At 50.8% G+C, this 24,718-nt stretch overlaps 1 protein-coding gene across 5 annotated transcripts in view; it reads right to left on the bottom strand.

The window, feature by feature from the left end:
• Nucleotides 1–8,343: 8,343 nt before the first annotated feature.
• Nucleotides 8,344–24,718, bottom strand: part of FUBP3 (far upstream element binding protein 3) — a 41,175-nt gene continuing 24,800 nt past the window's right edge. For 3 of the 5 annotated variants that reach the window (XM_087753120.1, XM_087753121.1, XM_087753122.1), the window contains 9 exons: nucleotides 24,561–24,663; nucleotides 23,790–23,890; nucleotides 22,355–22,496; nucleotides 17,464–17,624; nucleotides 16,533–16,606; nucleotides 15,955–16,031; nucleotides 11,763–11,834; nucleotides 10,909–11,036; nucleotides 8,344–9,745 (listed from right to left, as the gene is read on the bottom strand). In XM_087753120.1, coding sequence (XP_087609246.1) covers nucleotides 9,737–9,745; nucleotides 10,909–11,036; nucleotides 11,763–11,834; nucleotides 15,955–16,031; nucleotides 16,533–16,606; nucleotides 17,464–17,624; nucleotides 22,355–22,496; nucleotides 23,790–23,890; nucleotides 24,561–24,663 — 867 coding nt within the window. In that variant the 3' untranslated portion in view covers nucleotides 8,344–9,736. The remainder of the gene's footprint in view (nucleotides 9,746–10,908; nucleotides 11,037–11,762; nucleotides 11,835–15,954; nucleotides 16,032–16,532; nucleotides 16,607–17,463; nucleotides 17,625–22,354; nucleotides 22,497–23,789; nucleotides 23,891–24,560; nucleotides 24,664–24,718) is intronic. The other 2 variants (XM_087753123.1, XM_087753124.1) reach the window with 2 other exon arrangements.

Genomic DNA, 24,718 nt, shown 5'->3' with positions numbered 1-24,718 from the left:
GGCGGCTCCTGTGCGCGGCGGGGCACGGCTACAGCCGCGAAATTGTGATTATTCCTTCGTTATTACGATGTGGGTTGGGTTTTTTTTTCTGTAAGGGGGGCGAAGGCAGGCGGGATGCGGAGCTGGGAAATAACCGGCGCAGGGCAGAGCCCTTTTCGGAGCTGAGTTTTCCTGCTCTAAAACCGGAGGTTTCTCCTCGCCGGCAGCAGAAACGCGATCGCAGCCGAGTCCCCCCGGGCGCAGAAAGGAGCCCATTGTTCAATGGGGAGAAATACATTTTTAGCGGTGATTGAAAGCTCCCCTCTCGTTTGAACTCTAGAAGAAAGTCCCTGGCAGGGAAGAGCATCCCCCTCCCTCTGCCCCAACATCTGTTTGGAGCAATCCAGGCTCTAGGGCAGAGCCGGGCTCTGCCCCCTCCCAAAGTCATTAAAAAGATATTAGTTGAGCTGAGAAAAGTCCAGCGCAGCCCCCGACCCGGGTGGGGTGGTGATGGGGGGGGTGTGTGTGTGTCATTAAAGACGATTTTGGATTTGCCAGCGCTAATACCGGCCGAAGGGACTCACGGGGTCCGGGTTCAAAAGCCCCCCGGCCCCGGCCGCCCCGCTGCGCCCTGCCCGCTGCCCGGCGCCCTGGTGCCCGGGGCCGGCGCGGCGCGGCCAGCCCGACCCCATCACCTGCTCCGTGCGCCCCGCCGAGCGCCGCGGGAAGGGGGACGGCGGCGAGAGCCGGGCGGGGAGCCGAGGCGGTCAGCTGCTTTGGCCGCATCCCCCGCACCTCCACGGGCTGCAAATGCCCCGGGAGCCGGAGGGAAGGGGGGGCAGGAGGGATCATGGCACCCCTGCGGCTGCCGCAGGAGCCAGGCGCCTCCGAAGTTGCTAAATGTGTCATTTATTAAAGCATTCAGGGGGCTTTTCTTTGGCGTTTGCTTGCAAACTCACAAAGGCCGAGCTGCTGTTTGGGGGTCTTTTCTGATGGAAAAAGGGCTCGGAGACCCCCGGCACAAAAGAAATCCTGGCAGTGCTTTCAATGGCCGGGACTCAATGAGGGGGACCCTGTGCGCAGCGGGCGGGGGTGAGGGGCCGCCCGGTGCTGCCTGAAAGGCAGGCCTGAATGTAATGGGGAGATCTGCGTTTATTTGTTGGGATCACATTTAATTAGCTTAGTACAACCCTTGAAAGACAAAGGGACCTCAATCTGGATCCAATCTGAAGCTCGTTTGGAGAGCGAGGGCTCCTGGAAAAGTCAAAAGAGAGAAAGGAGAAAGAAAGGGGAGGCTGGGAGAGAAAGGGGCTGGGGGCCCAGCCAGGTGACTGGCACGCGTGAAACAAGGGGGCCTTTTGGGCACAAGGCAGGGCTCAAAAGGGAGGGAGGAAAATAGCCTCTTCCTCAGGTTTTACCTACTTAAACCCCCTGAAGGGGCCGGAGCTGAAAAGCCTCAATAGGGGCTAAGGAGGCTGTAAAGCAAACAGCGGCGCTGGAGAGGGGGCTCCGGCCCTGCCGCCGCAGCAGTTGGCAGCACTCGGTTATGGGAATGCACCCAAATGTTACCTGCGCCCGGGAACGCTCCCGCCGCCGCCGCCGTCCACCCCGGAGCAGGAGGGATGGGGCGACGAGGCGATGCCCGGGGTGAGCCTGGGCTGGGGGGTCCGGCGGGCTGGCTGCCCCCCACCCCAGCACGGGGTCCCTCGCTGGTCCCCATGCCCCCCCCATGCCGCCACCCAGCCCTCTGGGGCCCACGCAGCACCCCTGCCCCATCGCTTGGGGTGCTTCATCACGTGCCGATGGGGCCACAGCTGGCTCGGGGCACCGAGAGGGGGTCCCCATGGGTGCACCCCTTGCTCTGGGGCAGCCCCCAGCATCCCTCCTACCCGTGCCAACACAGGGCACACACGGGTGGATGCGCTGCCACCTCCCCAGGGGTGAAAAGGAGGAGAGTGGTCATCCCCAAGGTGCCACATCCATGGGATGGAGCCGAATGGACCCTTGCCCCCCTCCAAACCTCATGCTGCCTGGCTGTCCCTGCTCTCCTCCGGCAGCGGGGTGAGGAGCAGCGGGGAGGGTTCGGGGTGCCCCGCAGCGGTGCCAGCCCCTCGGCGGGTGCCCAGTGGCTCTGGGCGGGGGGGGGGTTGGTGCAGTGAAGCCATGACCCTCCTGGCAAACACCCCGGCGCAGAGCGCTGCAGCCCTCCGAACCAGGCGAGCTGATTGCACTGCTCGGAGAAGGAGCTTTAGGGCATTATTCGCCTCCATTTCACTCTGCGGGAGGCCACGGAGCCGAGCAGAGATGCTGAGTGCTCTCCCCTCCGCTCTTGTTCGCTTTCTTGCATTTTTTCTTCCCTTTCTTATTTTTAAGTAGTATTTCCAGGATTATTTTGGCAAGGGGGGCAGAGTGCACAAAAGCAAATGGGAGGAAAAAACCCCACCATCCGCGCCTTCCCGGCTGCGTCCGACTCCTCCGTGGGGCTCAGGCAGCCTCGAAATGAAACGTGACTGTGGCAAATCACGGCGGTAACTCCTCGGCTGCCTCTGCGGCGCTGCGGCTCGGCGAGCGGGGCCGGTGGCACGGGGCAGCTGTATGCCAGCACCCGCCGAGGCAGCCCCAGCACCGCAAGGCCCTCGCTGAGCTGCTGGGAAACACAAAGTGTAAAATAGCCTCATGATGGCTTTTCTGCCCATGACCAAAGGTGTTGGCTGGGGGTGAATGAGGCACCGGGGGGTTCAACCTCCTTGAAGCGGCCAGGTGCTCCTTGGGAGTCCTGGCAAGGCCAGGGCCAGGCTGTGGGGCCAGGCACAGCCCCTGCTTGCTTGCCCTCATCTCGGTGGTCTCTGCACCCAGGGTGGATGCCAAAGGTGCTCCCCCCTGTTAGAGGCTCCTCCCTGACAGCACGGAGCAGGAGGGAGCGAGGGGGGATTTGGACTGGAGAAGCAGGAAAATCTCTGCACCTTTTCCACCCCTCTGGCAGTGACCTGGGGCTGGGACAGTCGCATCCCACCACCATCTCTGCTGCATCCCACCGCCATCTCTCCCGCACCCCACTGCCGTCTCTCCCGCATCCCACTGCTGTCTCTCCTGCATCCCATCACCATCTCTCCTGCAGCAGCAGCTCCAGCTGCCAGACTGGGACCCACGCTGGTGACTGCACCGAGACACCAGCCCGGAGAGGGCCAGCGCCCAGGGCAGGGCAGGGCGAGCTGCCCATGGGGAGAGGGCGTGTGTGAGCCCCATCACTCCCCCCTGCCCTCTCTCTGCTCCCCACAAGGGCCGGGGCCAGGGCCACGCTGGCCGTGCCGCTCCAGTGGTTGCCGTACCCATGTGCTGGCTGCAATGGGGGGATTACAGGAGCCGGCATTGGGAGATGGCGGCTAAGGCTGGGCAAGACCAGGGTCCGAGGGGTCCAGCCCAGCCTCCCCGGACCGTGGCTGGCAGCATCCCCGGGGCCAGGGACGAGCCCAGACACGCTGGAGGAGCGAGGCCGTGCTCGGCTGAGGCGGAGGACAGGGATGGGTACCGGGAGCTGGGCTGCCCCGCAGGCAGGTGACCCAGGCCGCGGGGCCGAGGAGGCAGCGGGGAGAGACGAGCCCTCCCGTGGCTCCTGCCCTTTGCCAGCCCTATTCTCTCCAAAACAAACAGAGCGGCGGCCCCTGCCTCCCCGTGTAATGACTCCACGGCAGCAAAGTTTAATATTCCCCGGTGAATGGCCCAAACAAGGAGCCCCGCCGGTCGGTGCGGCTCGCCGGGGCACGGTTGCCGGTGAGTGACGGCTCGCACAAAGGGAAGGGACCGTCTAATCCCCCGGGACCGTGGCACCTGCACCCTGGCCCGGCCGGGATTAAAGGGGAGTGAGCCGGCCTCTGCAAAGATCAGAGGCTTCTTTATAGCGGCCTTGAAATAGGATTTCCTCAAGTGATAAGGGGCAGAGTGGGAAGATAATCTGGGGGGCTCTTGGTACCTGCCCCCATGTCAACCCCAGAGATGCTCTTTTGGGTCGCCTGCCTCAAACCAGGCGCTCCAGACCTGGAGGGAGGTGGCAGGGGGGACCCGGGCACCCTGTTCCCCTTGTCCCAGGGGTGGCCGGTCCCTCCCTGCCAACCCCCTCCATCTCCAGCACCCGCCAAGGTGACGCCAAGACAAGGATGGGGGCTTGGTGCCCGCCCGATCGCTGCCCTCGCCTCCGGGGACTGCTGTCCCCTTGCGCCAATGGACCAGGGAGCTGTTTCAGCTCATCCTCACATCACCTAATTCTGGTGCCCCTCTTGTAAGCAGTTTCCCAGTGCCCGGTTTCTGCCGATTTCCAGCATGAAAAGTTGTGGAAAATTCCCTTTGTGTCTTTTCCAGCCCTAAGAGAGCACAGAAATGACCCGTCTGCAACGGCCACCCTGCACCACTGCTACTCACAGGTAATCCAGAGGAAAAAAAACCTCCAAACCATCCAAATGAAGGTTAAACAACTCCTTACATGGAATAAAACACCCGTGTGCTGCTTGACAGGATACCTTGACACCTTTATCTGCACAGGTATCATAGAATCATAGACTCATTTAGGTTGGAAAAGACCTTTAAGATCATCAAGTCCAACCGTTAACCCAGCACTGCCAAGCCCAGCACTAACCCATCGCCCCAAGCACCACGTCTGCCTGGCTTTTAAATACCTCCAGGGATGGGGACTCAACCCCTGCCCTGGGCAGCCTGTGCCAGTGCCTGACTGCCCTTTCGGTGAAGAAGTTTTTCCTAATATCCAACTAAACCTCCCCTGGCGCAGCTTGAGGCCGTTCCCTCTCGTCCCATCGCTTGTTCCTGGGGAGAAGAGACCGACCCCCACCTCGCTACAGCCTCCTTTCAGGCAGTTGCAGAGAGTGATGAGGGCTCCCCTCAGCCTCCTCTTCTCCAGGCTGAGCCCCCCCAGCTCCCTCAGCCGCTCCTTGTAAGACTTGTGCTCCAGACCCTGCTCCAGCTTCGTTGCCTTTCTCTGGCCGCGCTCCAGCACCTCGATGTCCTTCTTGTAGTGAGGGGCCCAAAACCAAACACAGCACTCGAGGTGCGGCCTCACCAGTGCCCAGTACAGGGGCACCATCACCTCCCTGGTCCTGCTGGCCACACTATTCCCAATACAAGCCAGGATGCCATTGGCCCTCTTGGCCACCTGAGCACACTGCTGGCTCGCATTCAGGCGGCTGTCAACCAACCCCCCCAGGTCCTTTCCCGCCGGGCAGCTCCCAGCCGCTCCTCCCCACGCCTGCAGCGTTGCATGGGGTTGTTGTGACCCAAGTGCAGGACCCGGCCCTGAGCCTTGCTGACCTTCAGGCAGTGTCCTGGGCCCATCGATGCAGCCTGGCCAGGGCCCTCTGCAGAGCCTTCCTGCCCTCCAGCAGATCGACACCTCCCACCCAACTTGGTGTCATCTGCAAACCTACTGAGGGCGCACTCGACCCCCTTGTCCAGATCGTTGATATATTAAACAGTAACAGGAGCAACCTGTCACCACGAGATCCCGATCCCTCGCCCCGCACCACAACCCTACAAGCACCAAGAGCCCCAAAAACCCTCCCAAGAGTGAGATGAACCAAGGGTTTGCAGAAGCAGCAGCACAGGTGGGACCTCGCGAACATCCACATCGTGTCAAAAAGCTTCAAGTTAAATACCACGAGCTCTCCCTCCGACCACGCCGTCCATCACCCACCCAGCTTACTGTAAATATACTGTTGCTCTAATGCAATTAAATATTTAATACTCAGGGAAGAAAAAAAAAAAGCCCCATGCCTGGTTGTCTCTTTCAATAATCATTTTGGTTTAACTTGCAACGTCCATAATGTAGTTCGTTCTCAAATCATGCAAAATTAAAGAAAGTATTTTAGACTATCTTAAAGTCTCCCCTCTGCTCCCAAAATAGCCTTTGCCTGTTCAGGCACACCGAATATAGAGCACAGGAGAGCATCGGGGTCATCGTGAACCCAACAAGATGCTTTAGTGACGTGCTTTTTCAGGCTGCTGCTCAGAAATGGTTTGCAGAAGGACCGTAATAAATTTCTACTTAGAAATAAGCCTCCGTGCCTGAAGAGCGGGGCAGGTGCCGCCCAGCCTGGGCTGCCACGGGGCCGAGACGGCCATGCCTCCCGTGAAAGACGCGCCGCTGAATAGAACTGTGATGGATCCACGCCGGGAGGGAGCGAAGCCATCGCGCGCCTGGGCTGAGGCCTCGGGAAAGGGATCGTGCTGGAAGGAAGGAAGGTTATTTGTAGAGGATAGGAAAGAGCGGGAGCCAGTGAGCTGGGGCTGGGGACCTCCCGCCAGGGCACTCACCTGGGGTGTCTTTGGCTCTGGTTTCTCCGTCCCCAAACGCCGCGCTCCGGAGGCAGAGCGCTCCCCAAACGGAAGGTCTCCTCGCTGTCCCCTGGGATTAACACCCGGGCACGGCCCCACGCCCGGCCCCTGTGAGGAGGAAAAGGCTGCGCCGTCCCCACCACCGCTGGTGGACCCCAAAGCCCCAAATGCGGCCCAGGTGCCGGCTCCTACGCGGTGCCTTGGGGACCTGCCCTGCTCCTTGCAGCATCCAGTTTCTGCCCAAGGGGCCGACAAACCCTCCCTGCCACAAAATCTAACGCAGTCAGTGCTTAATCCACTTTATCTGGGGATTAAGCTTGCCCAGAGCTGAGCAGGAGACTCGGTTCCTCTCTTGGAGACCACAGACTTGGCTTGAAGGCACCACAGCAGCTTCTGGGCTGCACAACACACCCGAGCCAGGAGGCACGAGGAGCTGCCCACAGACCCCAGCGTGAAAGGCGAGGCGTCCTGGCCAGCCCCGGGGTGGGACTGACCCTCGCACCGGTCCCCAGGACCCCCCCGGGCAGCCAGAGCAGGATGGCAGCAGGGCTGGAGCGGGGTTTGGAGGAACCCGGAGGTCACCGGCCCCTCGCGAGGTGCCAAGGCGTCTCTTCGCCTCCTGCCCTGCCCCTCTCCAGCTCCTCCTGGGCTCACAACAGAAAGAAGTTCAATGGCTGCGGCCCCTCCGCCCCGAGCAGGCAGCAATAATGGAAAACAAATTGCTGAACTTGGGAACATTTCAAGCACTTTAGTCTTCCAGGCCACCAGACTGCTGATGAAAACCCAGCTTTGCAGGCACCATCTTAATGACAGGCCAAATTTCAAAGGCTTGCAAACTATTTCTTTTGCTGCCCCACCCCCTCAATAAAAGGTTGCATCAGAAGGAGATATTTCCATAATTTATAGTATGGGTATTTCACTGGGGAGACTCGCTAATCTGTACTTACAGATACATTTAAGAAAATGCATCCTCCCACAATCCTGTGCCATTTACGACTATTGGCACAATCTGTAATACTCAGTCTTCAATTAAGGGACACCTTAGGGTTCATTATCACACAATTGCTCCCTGTGAACCATGCCAAATGCTGTTTTGGCACAGAGCTTGGAAGATGAATTAGAAGGAAGTCTTCTCGGTAATGCCCACTCCCAATTCCCATCAGCAGCCTTTATGCCCTCCTCTAGCCATTTTTTCCCCCCTCTCCCCTCTTTCCAAGTGGCTTTTACTATCCCATCTTTCAATGTCTCTCTTGATTCTCTGGAGGTATATTTAGAGATGCTACATCTCCTTTTCTTCCGGCTCTCAACATGCCTCCCGCGCCCTGCTTCGCAGCTGGGATCTTCTTCCCTTCCCCCGTCTGTAACCCCCCTACAGCTGGCTGGGGAGCGGTGGATGGAGCTAGTTTAGGTTAGAGGAGCACAAAACTCCTATTTTACAAGAAAGGGAACTCGGGAGGGGCTGGAGTTATCGCCAAACGTGGCCTGGATACATCCAAGTAAAAGTTACTGCTCCTTAACCTATCTAATGAAGGAGCACGGCCAGAGCCGCGTCCCTCCGCATCCCTCTCCCTCTCCAGCAGCCCCATTCGCAGGGAGGAGGGCGAGTCCTGGAGGGATTCAGCCGCAAAAACAAAGTTATGGAAAAAGCAACAAGTTCAGGCTATTAAAACCAGGGGCTGCCGCCTCCTTGACAAGCAATAAAATGTTTATACGGCTGCAAATCCATGCCCCTCTGGCGTATAGAAAACTTCCCTTTTCCAAAACAGCTCTTCCCGGCCCAAACAGCCACAATCACAGCACCTTACTGCGGGAATCCTCAGCGTCACGGTGCCAGGAGACGCTTGGGCGCGACGTTCAGAGAGTTTCGCTAGAATTAAGGCTGGAGCTGACTTCGCTGATCGTCCCCGACCTGGCAGCAGCGCGAGCGCGGCGGCGAGAGGACGCGGGGCTCTGCGGGCTGCCGGCTCGCCGCGCGGGGACCTCGGCCAGCGGACGGGGAGCACACGGAGGAAAACAGACTGGAAATACTTCACCCACAAGACACCTTGTGGAAATTTTATTATATAGAGTGTAAAATGCAACTGTCAGTCAAATAAAAAGAACACTTTTTTTTTTTTTAAACACCATGCTCAACATTATCCAATCGCGTTTCTTTATAGTTAGACATTTCAAGCATAAGGAAAAATAAGGAAAGAACCCAAGAACAGTAACTTCAGTACATTTCAAAACGGAATGTCCCGCAGAGCAATTAAAAATGCAAGAAAAAATAGCTTCAATTCCGTTTTTCCTTTAAAAATACACTGTTATCTGTACAAGAAACACTACAGTAAACATTGGAAATCATATTATCCCTTTTATTAAATCAAAATTATTTAGCGCATACTGTGGTTAATACTAGATTCATTTATTTCTCTAGGTAATTTGACAAATATTAGATAAGAAAATATTTAAAAGAAATGAAAAAGCAAAAAACACCTTGGAATTAAAAAATAGTTACTACCTTTTATATGGTTTTAAGTTCCACAGTGTTTGTTAAAGGTACTAATAGCAGATTCATTTTAATATTAAAAATAACAGTATTTATATTTCTGAGAGCATAGAGGAAAGTTTTTTCTTTTCTTTTTTTTTGTTTTGTTTTGTTTTTTTTTTTTTTTTAAACAAGCTTGGAGGTCTTAGATACATAAATGCAACTAGCAATGGAGACATGAAAAAATGTATTGCTAAAAAAATTAACACGTTTTTATATTACCCCTTTAGACTCTAGAAATTATACAAACCCTACAAAATGCCCCCCCGCCCGTAACTTGCCTGACAGCAAAACAGTAACTGCCTCAATACAGAATTCACATAATTAATTACAATACATATCATAGTTCAGTTTTTAAAAAATGCAATAAAATCAAAGACAGCCAAGATACAAGAAATTAGAAGTAAAACATTTAATGAATTTACATATTTAAGAATATTTAAATACTGTTTAAAATTTTTTTTTTTTTCTTTTTAGGATTTGTTACATACCACCTAAGACTTCCAAGCCACTCTTTCTGTTGCAACAGAAAAGATCGAAAATTAAAAGGAAAAAAACACACAAAAAACCACATGTTGAAATGTCACAGCTCTGGGGTGCGTTTTGGCGCCTGCAAATTCTCTGGCTTCTCTCCAAAAAGAATCCCGGAGGTTTGTTTTGTTTTTTTACAAATTTGGAAACAAAATTACCAGCATGTCCATAAGTTTAGTACATTACTAATTGTTCCTGATTCTTAGAAAAGTTCAGTATAGATTATCCTACAACTAGTGTTTCACAAACAAACAGAAAAGTCTTCATCAAAATGTTGCAAATCTAGAAACCTCTGTTACAAAAAGGTTTTCTTCCACAATGATTCCAAGAAAAAAAAAAAATTGCCACGAGGACCTTGTTCTACTGCTCCTAGAGAGAGAGAGGGGGGGAAAAAAGGAAAAGTTACTCAGCGGCAGCAAATTCTTAACGCTGTCGAGCCCTCCTCCCCCGACACAGACAGGTCTCTCATTCCCCGTTCCAGCCGAGCAGGATATATACCTCAAACGATGCTTCAAACCGCTGCCGAAGAGATCTCTGCCCTAATGCCTGCTATCCCTGAGCTCTCCTTCCAGGAGTTCATGCCTCTTATCGAACAAGATTTCTCTTCTCTAGAGGGCCAGACTTTGAGAGAGGAATGAAGAGAACTCCCTTTTATCACCGCTTCTAGGTCACACTTGGCCAGCGCCCGCGGCAAGCGCTGATTCCTGCACCCGGCTCGCCCCGCTCGACCTCGGCGGTGCCGGAGCACGGCAGCGGGGAGGCTGCAGCTGCCTGAGGACGGTGCTGGCTCCCCGCGCCGCCTGCATCCAGACCAGCTCCTGCTCCGAGGAGCCAGAGCAAAAACAGGATTCAGCGGGGAGAAGCGTCTGACCCCGCCACGGCATATGTGCGCTCTGCACATACTTTTTGCCAAATACCGAGATGTTCGCTCTGCAAACCCAGTGCTCAGAATGCCCTGTGGGTACGATCAGGATAAATCCCACACAACCCTCCTGAGTGACAGGTGAGGTGAGATTTTACTTGGCAGCTGGTTAATCCAAATTGTTTTTCAACAGTTTTCCCCTCCCTGTCAGGACAGGGTGCTCCCTCCCCAGGCAAGTGCACAGCTCCTCTCCTAGCACAAAGCTCGCAAGAGAAAAGGCAAAGTCTGCACGCATGGCCCCAGACTGCGCGACGTGCCAGTGTTGCGCTGCCTCGCCAGCCTGGCTCCATCATTCCTTTTACTTTAATTCCCCGAAGCCACAAAACAGCCTGGGGGTTATGAGGAAAGGTCCCCAGGATAAACAAATAACCTCCCAGCCCTCTCCCAAAAAACCCCCTCGTCCTGTACAGGAAAGTAAGACTCTGATGTCGAGACAACACGACAGGGAGGAGTGAGCAGTTTCTCACTTCTGTGATCACTTCCTCAGCCACAAAATATCTCTTGGCTTCACCACGTGAACCCAAAGCAGAGTCCCCACACCAGGGCAAGGCCAACGTACCCAGTTCCCCAAGGGAAAGAGCAGTGGGGTTCAGGGAACACGAATACAGACCTGGCTATGGGCCTGAGCCTGCCCTAGTGTCTGCCCATAGTAGGCAGCCTGCTGTCTGTAATACTCTGCCCAAGCCATCGTGTAGTCCGGCTGGGAACTTGCCTGAGAAGCAGCACTGGCAGCATGACCTGGAGGAAAAGAAGGGAAAAGGGAGAGATGAGCAATTCGGTAAGACCAAGCCCAGGCTTAGGATCTCCTTTTGTAAAGCTTAAAGAAGAGCCAGCCCCCTTCCAACAGCTGCAGACATCTGAAAGAGCGACACTGGCTATCTGCTCTTTGGATACGACAGGACAGGCTTTGAGCTGGCTTGCAAGCGACAAGCCAACAGCAGCCAGAAAGCATTAAGAGACCGTTCCCGCAGCTGCGGGGACAGGTCTGAAGGCCTGCACCCTTCATCCTCGGCCCGAAGGCCCCAGCAGCATGGTGTCAAATGCAAATCCAGAAGTTGGCACCACGCGCTTCTTAACAGAGTGGAGAAAGCCAGACCCATGTTTTTCCACGTGCGCAGAGCTCTCCTACCCTCTCAACGACCCAGCTTCAGCTTTCTGGTTTTTGTTAGCATCAGTTCTTGCTGTGTGCTACGTTTCCCCCAGGCAGGCCGACTGCCAGCGTGGACACGAGGTCTACTGTGGTTCAATGGGAGCACCTCTCCCGAGGCGCAACAGCAGACAGCACAACTGAGAGCTTCCAGCGCGAGAACTACATGCACCATCACCAACAGGAGAGGACCAAAGGGGTTTTGTAGAGGACTGGAAGCTAACAACAGCAGGGGATGGAGACGCAAGTCATTGAATTAGCGTTAGCTCTGTTTACAACAAGAGTTGATTCATCTCCAATAACCCTGTTTCACTCACTCTGTTTTTTGAAATACTCCTCCCATGCTTTGCTGTAATCGGGATGGCTGTTCTGCTGCTGGCTCTGTTGGCCTGTGCAAAGATGACAACAAGGGGCACGTCAATATGGAACAGGTGACAGTTTCCAGCCAGTGACACCTACCTTTCCACTAGACAGGCCCTGGATCTACCTCAGTTGCCCAGACTTCACACTTCAGCTTCCACCTTTCTACAGTGTTGGGCATCTTCAGTTCAGGGAAAGCTGAGGACAAGCTCAAATTCCTGATTTCATCTCGCCTGTGCCCCGTTAAAGGGCATTAAGCCCAGTCCCCCCTGCTGGGACCTGCTCAAGCAGGTCCAGGTCCAAATGTGCTCCCAGCACATTTGCTGGGAGCTGCTCAGTTTGCACATCAGCCACCCTAGGCTCCAGCTAGCACAGGGACGGAGGGTTTGAACCCCTGACAGAACTGAGGCCTCAATCTCCAGCCATGGAGCTGCCAAGGAAATGGCCGTGTTTTGAGTCATCTCACTTGGTTTTCAGGGGTCTGCATCCTCCACCCTGACTCTCGCCAGCAGACCATGTCTGAAGGAGCCCCGGCGGGCAATGCCTGTACAATGTGCCCACACACGAGCCTCCAGTGTACCATCTGCCCCAGCACACAGCTCTGGGGTAGCCAAACCGCTACCGGCTGCAGAGTCCTCAGGACCGAAGGGAGCCGTGAGCCCTGCACAAAGCACAGCCAGCTCCGCGGTCCCTCAGCACTACGCCCACACACACCGCCCGGAGAGGCAACCACGACACCCTCCAACAGCCACGACTGGCTCTGTGGCGCAGTCTCCAGACTCCTATGCTGCACTAAGATAAGCGGTGCCAACGCCTGCACTGAGAGAGACCTCACAGATCCCAAAACCTTGGTCTAGCACAGACTCCCCCTCTGTGAAGCCCTAAGACACCTTCAACCCAGCACATCTAAGTGCTGTTGCAGGGGAGAGTCCAGCCAGCCGGGTGCAGAGGCGGGATGCCCGCACTTGCCTTAGTCACGGTTAGAGCAAAGAGCCCTCAGCCAGACACGCAGCAAACAAAAAAAAGCCCTGAACAGAAAACACAGCAATTAGAAAACTGCAGAGAGAGGCAGGCACAGCGAGAGCGTGAGCCGCTACGCACACGGACGGCAGGCAAGGACGGGAGACACGCGTGGAGGAGAGCTCTCCCCAGCCCATCCAAGCGCCCGTGCTCCGTGTGCAGCCCTGCCCTGCGACGCCGGCCGAAGGGGGGCTTTGAAGTGGGGGGAAGGGGGAAAATAATACACTGCCAGTGTGAAGTGGGTGGAGGGAACAGGGCAGCAGTGTCCTGTCCAGGGGCATAAAAGCGGGTTAAAAGACTTGACCAACGCTACAAGTCAGGACCTTTTCTGGCAGAGGTCAAGGCTGCCTCAACTGTCCACCTGCTAATGCCAACAAAGGACCTCCTTCAATGCCTTTTCTTCTAGGAGAATTACAGTCCGCAGCAGGCTGAAAGAACACGCAGCTAAATGCATTTCACAGCAAAATGTTTCCCCAGCCAGTTAATTTATTTAAGATGGGGGAAGTAATTAAAATCTAAATACATGTGTAGGGGGTGGGGGTCTGCCCCTCCTCCCACAAGGAGGGCACTCTCAAGTCTGTCCCTAGGAAGCCTGCTCGGAGAACGACTCGGCCGGCTCTTTGACAGGGTAGCAGAGCTGTGAACGGGCTGCAGCACTCGGGGAAGGGGCCCTTCACAAGACTGTTTTCAAATTAAAACTTAAAGTGCAAAAGCAGGTATTTACCTAGTTTCTTACAATAATCCTCCCACGCCTTGGTGAACTCCACCTGGCCTGACTGGGTACCATTGTGATCTGCAGCAGAAGAAAGCGGTGAAGGCTGCTTAAAGCACAGCATTATCTTGTCTGTCCTCTCTCCTTAACCCAGACTGCCTTCAGTTTGCCTGGCTACAACAGGAACAGGGAGGATCCTAAGTAGACATGTCACTGGAGAGCCAACATTTTCCATCAGGTTCAACAGCAGAAATAAAACATCTGCCCCCAAAACACGGCCTTGTGGTAGCAAACCCATCCAGGGGAAGGACAATGGCAAGGAAGGATGCTTCACTGGTCTTGGGAGCCACCGGCAACCTGACAAACTCACTACAAAGCAGTCATCATCAGGATACAAGCTGTACTATCGGCAATCAGGGGATTCAAAGGGTCTGTGCTTTTATACCAGGCTCCAAAGCCAGGAGGTGTGAGCTTGAGATATGCCTATATGTTGCAGGAAGGGAGATTCCCCCCCCCCCCCCAGTGGCTGGTGGGCAGGATTAGAGGATGTTTCAGGGAGGTGAGAAAGAAGATAAGTTCCTGAAGTGAGTTTCTAAAGGCATCTTGCAAGGCAAATAGCAATGCACATTTCATAAGCATTTATTCAAAGGCTTTAAGGGAAGATACAAATGACATTTTTCATAGTTTTCCCTGCTGCACTGACTGCTCTGCTTCCCAAAGCTCAGGGAAGCCCAGTGCTCTTGGGGGTGCACAGAAAAGGACTGGAATAACAATTTTTCCTGTAAAACAAGCTAATGAGAAAATACTCTTTAGTATACTATTCCACTCCTGCACAAAAAAAAGTCCTTTCAAGCCCACCATTGCATTTTGCTGTCCTGAAAACCGAACAACTATTGACCTTCTACAAGTCCCTAGAGCTCAAAGGAAAAGTAATGATTTTCAGACTGTAATTGTTAAGGAGCAGGACTCTTCCAGAGGCATTTTTTTAGAGTTTAACACACATTTGCTATGCAGGGTTCCTATGTCCTACTGTAGCACACATTTTAGAAGTGCACTGTTAACAATGCAGCATGAAGATTTCCAAATTTCACGTATGCACAATTTCATAAACATTAAAATGTGATTAGCGTTACAGGGAATCACAAGTGCAATTGCAGGCATTGCTGCTCCAGCGTTTCCTCTACCTCAGGCACCTCAAAGAGTGGGAATTTATACTGAAGTTAATAATCTACCTGATCACTAAATCAGCCTTAGCACTGAAAGGCACCTGTCATTATACCCCTTTAAAATTACACCCCACGCCCCTACTTTTTGGTGCTTAGCTTTAGTTTTCACAAGACCAGACCATTAAAAAAACCTTGTATTTCCTGAAGAATTGTGATTGAAAAGTGTCTGTTGGGCACTACTGCCCATCACATGAGCTTTGAGATTACCAAGCAGACTGTGAATCCGCTCTGTTTAGGGCAAACCATTACCCTGGCTGTTGACACAGGACGATGCAGTTACCAACATCACCACTAGCATTTACTACCTCAATTATTCTGAAAAGGGGGACTTCCCCATTCCAACCTGCTGAATTTTGACTAAACAGAGCTTTAGGAAGAAATGCCACTTTGAACTTTGAAGAGTAACAGCCAGCCTGACTCAGTGCTGGTGGCTTGAAGTGGAAAGCCCAGCAGCAGGGGTGATCTGGGTTCAGCTTTTCAACTCATGACTAAGGACATGTGTGCATTGTTTTTTTAAAGTTTATTTATTTGAATATTTGAAAGCTGGTTATCCCACTGGCCTCATTCTGAGCGTTTAGCACTGTGAAGGCTGAGCAGTTCTCATCAGCTCCGAAAAGGAGGCAAGGGGAGACTACCACAGCCAGCGTGGATGAACCAGGACAGAAGCCCTGCCTACCTTTTCTTCCATTTTCTGCATCTCCTTTCCCAGTCTTTCCATCAGACTGGGAGTTGAACAGTGAGAAGAGCTCATAAGGAACATTTCAAAAAAGAAAATAAGCAAGAACTGATAAGGTCAAGAACAAAGAGACGGGAGGGCTCAACACCAGACACAGCGTGCCTGTTAGGGACAAGTGGGGTTGGCAAGGGCTTGCCTGGAGAATACTGGCAGAAGAGAGCCTAAGGCAGAAACGTTTGTTAGGAACAGACAGCAAGGGCCCAGTTTCCACACAAAGAGAGCAGAAATTAATAATAAGCAGTCAAGTGCACAAAAAGCGTTACAGTTTTCAATGGACTTCAGCTTATTCTGAGCTCAAACATGACCGCACGCCTCCACACACCTCTGCTGCTCAGAAAATTCTTTTGCTGTTTTCACACAAGTGGTCTGATGGGTGAACCTGTGTTTTGCAGGCACGAAACAGCAATTGCAAAGGGAACACCAACCCTTCTCCAGCCCAGGTCCCAGACACTTACTTGGGACTTGCTGTCCAGGCTGCTGCCACGTCTGGTAGGTACTGCCCCAACCCTGCGTCATGAACGCCTGAGGACCACTGCAGGGGACAAAAAGGCACACTGAGGTAGGCAATAAAATACTTAACAGGCCGTATACATGATGTTGCCCGTAGAAGCGAAATTGTTACTTATGGTCAGCAACTGCTGAGCAAACAGGTGAACATGGGAACAAAAGGAAATGCTGTGTAGGTGTGACTGCTTGCTATTGGTCTGGTCATGAAGCCAAGATGAAGACCCATCATACTGAACAGCACTCCTTGTGCTGTATGCAGTTCAGGCTTCTTTCCATGCTCTCACTGCACTAGAGACAGGAATTTTGGAGATGCCAATAGCTACTTTTTTTCTAAGTTAATAGCTAAAATCCTTCCTGTAGTCAAGCTTAAAGGATCAATCTCACTTGCTTCTTGCTTCTGAATGCTCAGTCTTTAAAAAGCTCCACTTATACACCACCCCTTCAGGGCCCTCCACCCTCCTCCCAATGTTTTTATAGCTCCCAGCCATTCCCCACAGCCCATCCATGATGAGATGGAGAAGCTTACTTTTGATGAGGTGTAGCAGGTGCTTGGCTGAACGGACTCTGACCAAATCCTCCAGGTCCACCCATGCTGGTACCCTGTCACAGAATCCACAAATACTTAATGCCAGCTCTAAGCACAGGGTGGAGGCAGCTAGTAGGAGCAGTAAGAAAGGGGAGAAGACAGCCTGGGACATGTTCCACTAAACCCCAGCACCTGAAAGAAGTGACTGATTCTCCAAGGATGAAGTTCTCAGGACTGTCAGCACACTCCAGGAGCCCAGCTTCAAAAACAACTCCGGCCAGCCCACAAAGGGACTAACGGGACTACGGCACACTTGGAAGTTTTCCTTTGAATAGCTGGATCCTGAGGTTGGTATCAAGCCTTCTCCTCTCAGGCAATTCAGCATAAAGGTTGCTTTTCAGCTTTACCATGCCCCAGTTCAGTACTTTCCATACTTTCTTTTACCCAAGTCTCCCCCTTCAGTAGTACTCCAGCCTGACATTATTAAGCTTCAATACCACAGCACTGCATTAAGTGGAAGATAAGTCATCCTGGATTTACTGGAGCAAGGAGTTGAGCGTTACTTTCAGGATGATGATGCCAGGATTGTGTCATTCTCACGCAGTGACACTATTGTCTTCCCTTCAAAAAGTCTCCTTTGACAGCCTTCTCATACCTTATTATTGCTGCTCTTCCCTCTCATACAGCTGCACACTACCCTTGATTATGTCAGCAAAGAGTCAGATCCTTCTGGGACCACAGCAAAAATTAGTCCAATGGATGCTGGAGGGTCAAAGTTCAAGACAGCTGCTAACAGGCAAATGGTTTTGAAGCTGAATAACGTAAGCGTGTGTATTCTGTGCCATCCTGTAAGTCCAGGCCTACATGTACCTAAGAGTGAAAACACCACATCTGAAAGAGACAGACCAAGATCAACAGAGATGGAACTTACACCAACTTTCTCATCTATGAGATGTCTAGCGAGTTCAATTTGCTGGGGAACTCCTCTGATTGTGAATATTCGTACACCAGGGTCTGTGTTCGGAGGTGGGTTTCTCTGGAGCTCCACATGGGCTCCCGACTGCTGATTTATGCTCTTGATGTTCTCACCACCTAAAGAAAAGAAAACCAAGGCATAAGGAGGGATATTCAGCATCCCCTTCCACAAAAGCATATCAAAGTCAGGTTCTGGTCATGGAATATAGTTTCAACTACCTTCCGCGTGCCTCAAGGGAGGCGGGCTGAGGATCGCAATGGCATAAGAAACCACAGTACCTGAGCTCATGTTGCTCCTTTAAAATGCCTCGTAAGCATGACCTGAAAGTGTGAGCTACTGCAATGGTGTTTGGGGTCATGGATGGTGCTGTTTCAAGAATACATACAGCCCCCCTTGTGTGCACACTGCTAGGCTCCCAAGAAAATGCAGCATGGCTGAAACACACTTTGACAAACTAGATGCAAAAAAACTGTACTGACTAAATTCTGGTGGTTTCACACAGCTGTTCACAATCCTCAAGAAAAGAAAGTAACCTGCAACTGAAACATGCTTTTTCCTTCTCCCACGAGGCTTTTTTGTCCATCACTAGACATTTCATTCCACTAAGGCAAAAAGCCACGAGCCACATACCTTGTAGCTTAAAAACAAAGCTTAAGCTTTCTCACAATCATGTGCCGTTCAATAGCTTATTCCCTTAAAGAAACCCCCGCTTACCGCGCTTCCTATTCACACTGCGGTGTAGGCATCCCTCCCTCCACACAACCGCAGTAGTGCGGGATTCCAGGCTGTCTTCCCCTATTTCAGAGTTAGTTGTGCATGCAGTGAACATATCTGGCTGCTCTGCCATCTGGATACGCTGGAGCACAGGAGTGCTTGGAGCAGGATGCTGCAGGGCCAGCCAAAGTAGATCTGATTTCCTCAAGACCTGCTAGCTCCCGGTCTCTTAATGAAATTTGCTTAACAAAAGCCTCAGCCAATGTTACAATGGTTCAATTCTTCTTTTGGAAGCTCACACAACTTACAGACCAGCTCCACTCAACTGGAGAAATTAAAGGGTGCGGGGAAGGAAGGGTTTTTACAACTTTTAAATCACAAACCAAAACTCACCAGCCAAAAGGACATACAGCAAGCAGGAAAGAGAGCAAAGGCAACTAACCGGAGATTTTTGTTTGGTTTTAATTAAAAAGAGTCTCCAAAAATAATCTCCTCCATTTTGCTCGCATTTCCATCTCTATACATCCAGCACAACTTCAAAACAAACTGTGGATGTTGCAGACACTTGTTCATTTCATTGTAATGGACTCGTGACCTTTTTAACATTTTAAAGCCTTCTTGGGGAAGGGAGGAGGAAAAGTTGCCAAAGGGCAATTAACTCTTTCTAAATGAATTTTTGAAGATGCATTTAACAAAAGATAATCGTGTCACATCCCTGGGCAGACAACAGGGATTGTACTGTGCAGCCAAAAGCCAACCCACTTATTTTCAGTCAAGCATGGGAAAGCGGTAAGATGAAGTTTCAAAACCAAGAAGTTTTTTTTTATGTAATGCTTTTGTCTGATGCAGACTTGTTTGAAGCTCTTTTTTATACGTATTGAGGTGAGGTCTGAATCAACAGCCATTTCATCTGCTTAATGAAAACAGAGGACCCTTTTAGCCAACACAATTTGGATCACGAAGGAGCGGGAGAACTTCTTTACTGGGTGACAGAGGCATAACCATAGGTTGCTACTCGCACAGCAGACTAGGTTTCTGCATCCCAAAAGGGGATTAAAAATTGAAGCATTCTCAAACTGGAAGCAAGGGGAATACAGATTTCAAATCATTTCCCCATTTAGCATTCAGCACCAAGTTTGTAGTTGTTGGGACTGGTTTCACATCAGGTCCCTCCCAGACCATATTGCAGGATCAAGTTAGCTGGGTCTCCAGGTTTGGTCAGAGGCTGCAAGCTCCCACCCCCCGTACCAGGACTCGGTGCCCTTCTCCTCCTCACCCTCCAGTCTGGTCCCTGCCACGGTGCTCCCTCCCATCCAAGCTATCCCAATTCAGCCCCCAGAGCACGCAAATGAAGTGACGCAGTCAACACGATGATGCACGATGCCGGAAGGAGTTCATCTTCCCCCATAGCGAGGTGACCCGCTCGGCACATGGTGGCTGTCTATAGACACATTCAGCAGCCCGCTCCATTCTTCTACCTGATGGGGGGTAGAAGTGATCCAAGAGCAGCCCCCCAGCTGAACGTGAAATCGTAAAGCAATTAATCAAACCTGCTAAAAGGCAGAGCTGACAAGAGCCAGGCCGGCCACGTTATCTGTCAATATTGCTGTATTTATCATGGAAATCCAGCGGGGGCCCAGAGAGGCTGCGGTTTGTTTCCAAGCACCACCAAACAGAGAAAGCACTTGACGTGTGTATGGTGCTCGTCTCCACCCTTCCTTGAGTCTTTCAGAAAAGAAAAGCTGCACCTACCCACCCTCTAGAGGAAAAAGCTATGCACAGGATTTGCAGGGAGCCGAGCGCTTCTTATCAGCTCATAAAGGCTCCCGCTCCCAAGCTGAGAAGTGATGCCCATGAGAAAAGGGCCTTAGATCTATCATATACGCTTTAGAAATTGAGCTGAGAAACTTCCTCATCTCCCTCTTCCCCGCCCCCCCCCCCGCCTCTCCAGCGGTTACCTGGCCACATCGCATACACTACACCCGGGGGCCCAAGATCCCCACTGCATGGGTGCTAACCTCAGAGACCAAGCTAGGTGTGCCCAGAGGACTCAGCCAGATTTTACAGAGAAGGCTAACAGCGAAGTGCTGTATCACACAGGAAAAAAAATAAAAATAAGAAGAAAAAAAAAAGCTGGAAACTGCTCAGAAACTAAAAAGGGGGGAGCAAAGGTTTTACAATTGGTCACTGTTAAAAAAAATCCCCACTAACATCCCCTCTCCCCTACACTGCCCCACAGGCAGGGGGAGAAGAAATAAGAAGAATCAGGTGTCTTGCATCAACATATGGAGAGCGCAGTACATCCATCCTGGTCCAGGCCCCAAAGGCAATGCTACAGCCATCACTCACTTGACAAAAATGAAGGCTGCAATAGACTAAGAGCATAGGCACTGTAAGAACACCGATTACAAGGTGGTATTACAAAGCTACAAGCACTCAAATCACCATACAACTAGTAATTAGTCACTCCAGAAAGCTTCTGATCTGGCCGGTTAAGAATCCCCGTTTTGCTGTTGTGGAAACAAAGGTAAAAAGCTACCCTTCACCCCCACAGTGAGCCTGTGCCAGGCCTTGCACTTGAATGCTAGGACATCCACCTCCACTACCTGCATTTATCTTTTCAGCACACAGTGCTCTCTGTAGTCACAAATGCTCCACTTCAGTGCACGGCTGAACAACAAGTGACCTTTTCTGATCCTTTATTAAGGATGACTAATGGATACAGCAATAAAGTTTCATTATAATTTGATTTTTCCATACATATAACTCTCACTTGTGGGCTTAAAATTTGCTTTGCTTGATCTTTTGCCCAACCGGACTATTCAGTGAGATCAAGCACAATCACTCCACAATTTCTGCATAATGGGGAGAGCAGGTGTTTTTTCATATTGAAAAAAGTTTTCAGGTTTGTGAACAGGTTTACGGCAAAGAACAACAGCTGAAAATAACTGCAGATACACTGCTGACGTGCTCGTGTCCCTTGTCACCCAACAAGGCAGCAGTTCAGGGTGCCACAGGAGCCAGACACACGGACAGGAACAAGTGAGATGCAGCAGGCTTGTGCCGCAGGGGAAAGAGGCCACAACACGTTTCACTGCAAGCTTGCTCCTGCCCAACAAGACGGCAGGAAACTAAATGTCACTGAAACATGGCACAATTCCCTCAAGCCCCTGCCTCCTTTACCGCTGCAGCTAATCTGTTCCTATTCTATTCACCTCACCTCTGCTGAGGCTAAAAGCCAACTGTGATTACTTAAATACTAGTTAAGGCATATGTCATTCTTTCTGAAATAAGCAGATAGAAAAATTAAATACAACTCCTTTGATACATCAGTGTATTAACTTGGAAGCATCGCAACGATTCAGAGTGATAGAGGTCTTCTATTCCTGGCTCTAAGTACTGCCATTACCCAATGTGTAGCTCATGTTCTGTGACAAACAGAGACTGCTGATGATGCTCCGGTTTCATAACTGTCTTGGGGTTCTACTGGTTCTTGAGAAGAAGGCCAGATGACTCCTTGTCCATCTCCTTAGCATGGAGAGATTCAACAACTAAGACAGCCAAGGTGCCTCCGTGGCAGTGAACATGTTCATCTGAGTGAGACGAGGTGCACCAGCCTGCTCTGCGACAGGCTCCGATACAGACAAACCCTGCTACTTCACTTTATTCATCAGACACTTCAGGTACGTGGCTGGAAGCAGCTACTCTTATTATCACATTCAGAGACCTTCCATTTTATCACATGGCACTCACAGAAATCCAGCATGAAGAAATGACTGTTCTGCTTGTCCCTGATAAACTGTCCTTTAAACGAATTCTCTATAAAAAGAATCCACAAATGAACCTGCCTTTTCTCAGCCAGCTGCTTGTTATAGCAAGCTTACTTGACAGCTCTGCATGAAGAGCCTCTCTTACAGATTGTGAACAAGGGCCTGGAGAGTACAATTATGAGTGAGAGCACCACAAAGAAAACAACCACAAGCGCTTATAGCTTATTCCTATGCTGCATTCACCGGCCACTAAATACCTGCAATTACAGAAAACTCCAAAGCCTCACTGTCAGGCAGCAAGAACGAGACCATCCTGAGAGAGAAAGATTGTGAGCTCTAGTATTTAGTGTCGCTGGACCCACCTTTGCCTATAACGAGACCACACTTATCGGCTGGCACCGTGTAGGTTATTTCCTGCATGCCCCCAGGTGTTCCAACGCTCCAGTCCCCGCGGCCACGACCTCTTCCTCGGGCAACAGCCAAGCTTCCAAAGCCATCTCGTTCCTTGGAAGGCAAAAAATTTGTATCAGTGGTTTTTTGTTGGCCCCAATGCACATTAAAAGCAAAATAAAGCAAGGTAAGTTAAGTTGCATTATAATCAATGGCACTGAATTAAGATATTCTTGGACTTCAGTTTTACGTTCAAGATTTTGAAGCACTTTAAAGAAATGCCAAGTAACGTAGGTTACAGCTGCCTTCCTGACTCAGGAAGGTATTTATATTTTTTAAATGCATGCCTTTATATCTGCTGAAATAAACCCATAAACAAGCATCAACTACTAAAGGGCTTTTCGTTTGTAATGGGGGCTTTCCTTAGAGCAACGAAGAGTTCTTGGCACTGATGCGCACAAGTTGCTTCCAAAGCGTTTCAAGTGTCGTTCTTTAAAGAACTGCTGGAATCACTCAGCTGAAATGCACATTTTCCAAAACTTCCAAAGGAAGCTTTTAAGTTCAAAGACACTTAAAGGACATACCTATTTTGGGTAACTGCTTTCTCCAAAAGCAAAAGGTGATGGGCAGTCAGAAGCTACCATGACAGACCTCAAAATTTAAGTGGATGACTTAAAAAAATTATGTAATCGAACATTCAAACCAGATCTCAGGGCAAGAAGAGATATCAAGACCTACCCTTGATGGAGAACTTATGCTCAAGTATCTGGTCTGGAATAGTCTAATATCTTTTCTTCTCACAATACAAAGGGAATATACAAACTCCTTCATGACTGTCCTACTACTTCACCTATCTTTGTACTTCTTGCTCTTGGGCAATGCAATACATCGGTGTCTTTCTTAGAGCACAGGGATTGCATACGTGAGCGTTCCTTTGCCTTTCCCTGCCTCCCACAGCCACCAGACCAGAGGACTGGACTCTGAAGAGGAGGCATCGCGGAGCGCTCTTCACGCTCTGCTGCCCAAGCGTTACTCAGCCCCACTGAGCAGGACCTCCAGTCACTGTCTCATGCTACTGCTGGACTCCATTCCACCACGTCACCATTTCCAAATAACTTAAGAACACTTCAACATGTGGGGTAAAAATGAAGCTACAATGAGGCCTCATAATACTGCCTGAGAATAGGAGATCTTCCCATAGCTCACTCAGCCCATACCACATTAAAAAAACCGAACAGACAAAAACCAAACCTAGCAGCTCTGTCCCAAGCAGCAGCATGTGTGGCCTACCAGAAGGGAAATTTAACACTGCTGTTCTTCAGATGGTGGCATCCATCCACACAGCTGCATGCATGCAGACGACATTCCCATATAACCACTTTCCTCCCAAGAGCCTCCAGAACCCACCTGTGCTGTGAGAATGAGCTCACTGATGATGTGTGCTGCGTGTTGACACCTATCGGGAAGCCCCATGACCTGTGCGACTCTTTCAGAACTAATCCCATCATCTGTGAAGAGAAGTGGCAAAGACTAAATTAAAAGGAGAAAACATCCACCCGCCAACAAAAGCTTCCTTCTAGCACCACCATAGCTAGCAGCATTTTCACATAACATCACTACCCCAAGAGCTACCTCTTCCCTCCACCTTCAGCGCCTCTTCCATGGACTGTAAGAAGACAAAACCCAACCCACGTTGCAGAGGGAACAACATTCAAAAGGCAACACTTTCAAATGCCAAAAAGCCATGAAAGAGACTGATATAATTTTAAGAGGACAAAGGCAGCTTTGATAGGTGATCAGACAGCCAAGGACCCAGAGAAAGTTACTTAGAATTAATCAACTCCTGATCCCCAAAGGCTTTAATGTCCTGAAGGAGCATTCTTTAACAGAAAATAAAAAGGTTTTTGTTATTATTTTGTTTATCCGTATAATTACCACTCAAGACATGACTGTTGTGACATCTAATGTTTGCAAATGAGCTGTATATAATCTTACTCTCTGAAAACCAGAAAGTGCAGGAGGAAGCAGCACATCATTTTTAAACGGGTTTCAGAAAGAGAGACAATGCACCTTTAAATTAGGAAAGCCTAGCTGCTGTAATCTCAGATCAGATCCACTTTAGCAAACCCAAACTGGAACGCTGGTCAGAAAGTAACGGCTCTCCATCCTCACACAAACCTGGTTTAAACTGAATCCTAACTCCAGCATCATTCTGAATCTTTTTGATCATTTCTCCATTTCTTCCTATCACAATTCCAACAGCAAACCTGGGCACAGAGACCTGATGGGAAAGGCAAAGCAGTATGAAAGCTCAGAGAACTAGACTGAATTACTCT

The sequence above is a fragment of the Nipponia nippon genome, unplaced genomic scaffold (assembly GCF_047370975.1).
Source record: "Nipponia nippon isolate SJK-2023a ecotype South Korea unplaced genomic scaffold, ASM4737097v1 scaffold_16, whole genome shotgun sequence".
In the NCBI taxonomy this organism is placed as follows: Eukaryota; Metazoa; Chordata; class Aves; order Pelecaniformes; family Threskiornithidae; genus Nipponia; species Nipponia nippon.
Note: the sequence above shows the minus strand (reverse complement) of the source record. Positions and strands in the feature narration are given on the sequence as shown.